Source organism: Lygodium microphyllum, chromosome 28 (assembly GCF_053477565.2).
Source record: "Lygodium microphyllum isolate KBCC chromosome 28, Lygodium_microphyllum_v1.1.10, whole genome shotgun sequence".
NCBI lineage: Eukaryota > Viridiplantae > Streptophyta > Polypodiopsida > Schizaeales > Lygodiaceae > Lygodium > Lygodium microphyllum.
In genome coordinates, this window is record NC_141162.1 from 84,524,705 (window position 1) to 84,526,759 (window position 2,055).

At 43.6% G+C, this 2,055-nt stretch overlaps 1 protein-coding gene across 1 annotated transcript; it reads right to left on the bottom strand.

The window, feature by feature from the left end:
• Nucleotides 1–1,111: 1,111 nt before the first annotated feature.
• Nucleotides 1,112–1,800, bottom strand: LOC148011700 (uncharacterized). Its single transcript, XM_087670853.1, has 2 exons — nt 1,598–1,800; nt 1,112–1,457 (listed from the first exon to the last, which is right to left on the bottom strand). The coding sequence occupies exons 1-2, from the start codon at nt 1,788–1,790 to the stop codon at nt 1,267–1,269; spliced, it is 384 nt and encodes a 127-aa protein (XP_087526979.1). The 5' UTR covers nt 1,791–1,800; the 3' UTR covers nt 1,112–1,266.
• Between the last annotated feature and the right edge of the window lie 255 nt (nt 1,801–2,055).

Here is a 2,055-nt window from a genome sequence, read left to right on the forward strand (position 1 = left end):
CCTAGATTAGTTAGTCCTAGGATAGTTGGGTCATAGCTAGGTTAGTGGCATGTTTTATTGGAGTTTTTTACTAGTGGTAGTATACAAGATAAGTTACACACAAAAATGCATTCACACATATACAAAAATATATTCACAAGAGATAACATTTCGTTCAACTCACATGTTACACACCTACACCCCACATATTGGCACAAACACATGAAATCCATTCATACACACACACACAAGCACATAAATGACCACATAAATACAACCCATAAACTCTACATATTATACACACCATATACACACATAATCAACTCATTCACACACTCCACACTTTCATCTCTTCACACATAGAACCCTAACTTATTCCAGACTCAAACCCATTCATAATCCTAACATAAAACCCCTTTGACTTACACACTCCACAAACCACACACATTAAGTCCCCAAAAACACCCCCATCTTCAACACACATAACCTAACATATACACATTTACACACAAATTTTACATGCAATACTCACTCCACACCATCTTAGGATCCATCATCTTGAGCTTATTTGTCCTTTGTTCACTCATCTTAAGATCACTTGCCTTCGATTCAGTCGTCCCGAGTTTATTATTCATCCTAGGTTCACTCATCTTGAGATCACTCGTTTTGAGTTCACTCATACTCACACACTAGCACTCCTACACTAAGACTAAAACCTTAGCAATCACACACTTTTTTACTTGCACACTAGAGATCATTTGCACCTCAATCATTCACATTAGGTCATTCGCACCTAGATCCAATGAGATGAATGTTTCCACTTACACACAAGAGATCATTTGCACCTCAATCATTCATATTAGGTCATTCACACCTAAATCGACTCATCATTTAGTTGAAGCCTTGCTATGCCACGGTATTTTAGAGAGAGAGAGATTGATTTTCTCACTTTTCGTTTCCCTAATACACTCATTATCTATTGATTCCACTATTCCTCGAAAAAGGAAAGAGATCAGCTGATAAGACTAAAGGGCAATTGAGGGAATCCTACTGCCATCATAAATATTATTGCTTCTTATTATCGTTCGACGAGTTCACGATGATGAGATGATGATGCCATCATCTCACACGAAGTGAATGATGACAAGCAGCGGCGAGGCGACGGTGAGCTAGCTAGCTAGCAGGAGATGGCGGGCGTGGTGGGGATCAGGGTGGTGATGGTCATATTAGATGTAGATGGAGTACACATAGATCAATGATGGCAAGTGATCACAGCTAGAAGGCTAGCTAGCAAGAGGTGGTGAGGGCGGGGCAGCAAGCGCAGGGAGCGGTGTCCGAGCCAGGGGCGGTGCTGCAGCAAATGGGGAAGATGTTGAGGGGTGCGTTGTTCACGCACGCCTCGATGCAGTCAGTGGTTGCCACGTACTTGCCCGTCAGCGCATTCAGGTTGCACACCGTGCCAGTGGCCGTGCAAGCTCCTGCGTTCTCGGCCATAATATCATAGTAATTAGTATTGCTGCCCAACTGAAACTGCATGTGCAATCTCAACCAACAGCCTTGACACGATGCATATTAAGTAAAACCAAGATAGTTATTACGTTCCCTTATGATAAATCACCTTGCACGAGCGGCAGCATCTTGATTTCGGGCAGCGCTAGCACTAGCACCACGGCAATACACACAGTCATCCAGAAACGGTTTCTTGCCAGCACCGCCAAGGTAGCTGCCGCCATGGGTACGATCGACTGAGAAATACAGATTATGCCACAAGAGCTAACGGCGACACTAAGCAGCCTACTGCAGACAGGCATGTATGGATCAAGTGATCGAAGCGGCTTTATATAGACCAAGGGAACAGCCACGATAATTATTCCAGTGACATAGTGCGCACATATAAGCCTTTTATTTATTTTAGCGGTAACGCCCTCTGAGCCACGGGGAAGCCACGATCAATTAACAAGGATGGAATATTGGAAAACAGCTGAGGGTCGTGCAAGCTTATCTCTGATCCTCGCGTTTCAGTGGTTTGTCCGAGATTGCAGCAGGAGAAACTACCAGCTTTTAGATCATATTCAA